This window comes from Nestor notabilis, unplaced genomic scaffold (assembly GCF_000696875.1).
Source record: "Nestor notabilis isolate BGI_N333 unplaced genomic scaffold, ASM69687v1 scaffold20685, whole genome shotgun sequence".
NCBI classification, from domain to species: Eukaryota; Metazoa; Chordata; class Aves; order Psittaciformes; family Psittacidae; genus Nestor; species Nestor notabilis.
Genome location: NW_009928283.1, coordinates 8,730 through 9,580, shown reverse-complemented (window position 1 = coordinate 9,580; position 851 = coordinate 8,730). Strand labels below are relative to the sequence as shown.

The 851-nt window shown below is 63.5% G+C and overlaps 1 protein-coding gene across 1 annotated transcript in view; it reads right to left on the bottom strand.

Moving 5' to 3' along the window:
* Nucleotides 1-514: 514 nt before the first annotated feature.
* The window catches only part of ENDOU (endonuclease, polyU-specific), a gene marked incomplete at its 5' end in the record, with an annotated part of 3,472 nt that continues 3,135 nt past the window's right edge, over nt 515-851 (bottom strand). The window contains one exon of the mRNA XM_010014443.1: nt 515-629. Coding sequence (XP_010012745.1) covers nt 515-629 — 115 coding nt within the window. The remainder of the gene's footprint in view (nt 630-851) is intronic.

The window sequence follows — 851 nt, the reverse complement described above, 5'->3', positions numbered from 1 at the left end:
GGTCCCCGAAGTGGGGCAATGCCATGGGGCAGGACCCATAAGCAGCTCCCGAGGCTGCATCCTGCTGCATCCAGAGAAACGGGGAGCAGGGGTGGGTAGAGGGAGGTGGGACACGCTGTGGGTGCTGCTCTGCAGGGGTCAGTGGCACTAGATGGTGACACTGAGCCTGGCTGGCAGGAGCTGGCTCTTCCCAGTGTCCTCATCCCCGAATCCCACCCCAGCGGACCCATGGCAATGAGGGGCTGCTGCCTGGGAGCAGGGATGATAAAGGAGGGTTTATTTCACTCCTGGGTCCAACTTTCCACCCCAAGTTCCTCTTTTCCTCCTTCTCGTGACCAGGGGATGTCTCCATCCTCTTGCTGCCTCCACATGCGGCTTGGCCACCACTGTCCTGCCCAGCCGCACCCGGCACTGGTCCTGCCCCCATCCCAGTGCTGCCCAGTGCCATGGACCACTGGTGTGGGGCAGCCCATGGCCTCGGAGTGGGGCTGCAGCCGTCCCCCTCCTCACCGCCTCAGGGTGAGACCACGTACGCGGTGGCGATGTACTTCTTGCCATTGCCGTAGGTGGTCTTGGTCCAGGCGTAGGTCTGGATGCTGAGGCTGTGGCCACCCAAGCTCAGGTGACATCTGTGGGGACACGGCTTGTGTTATAGCCCTGCTCCATCCCCGAGCCCCATTCACACCTCCAGGATGCTCTTGGTGTCCCCACGCCACCCCTGACCCCACAACCACAGCTCCAGGATGCTCCTGGTGCCCCCACGCCAGCCCTGAACCCACAACCACAGCTCCAGGATGCTCTTGGTGCCCCCACGCCAGCCCTGACCCCACAACCACAGCTCCAGGATGCTC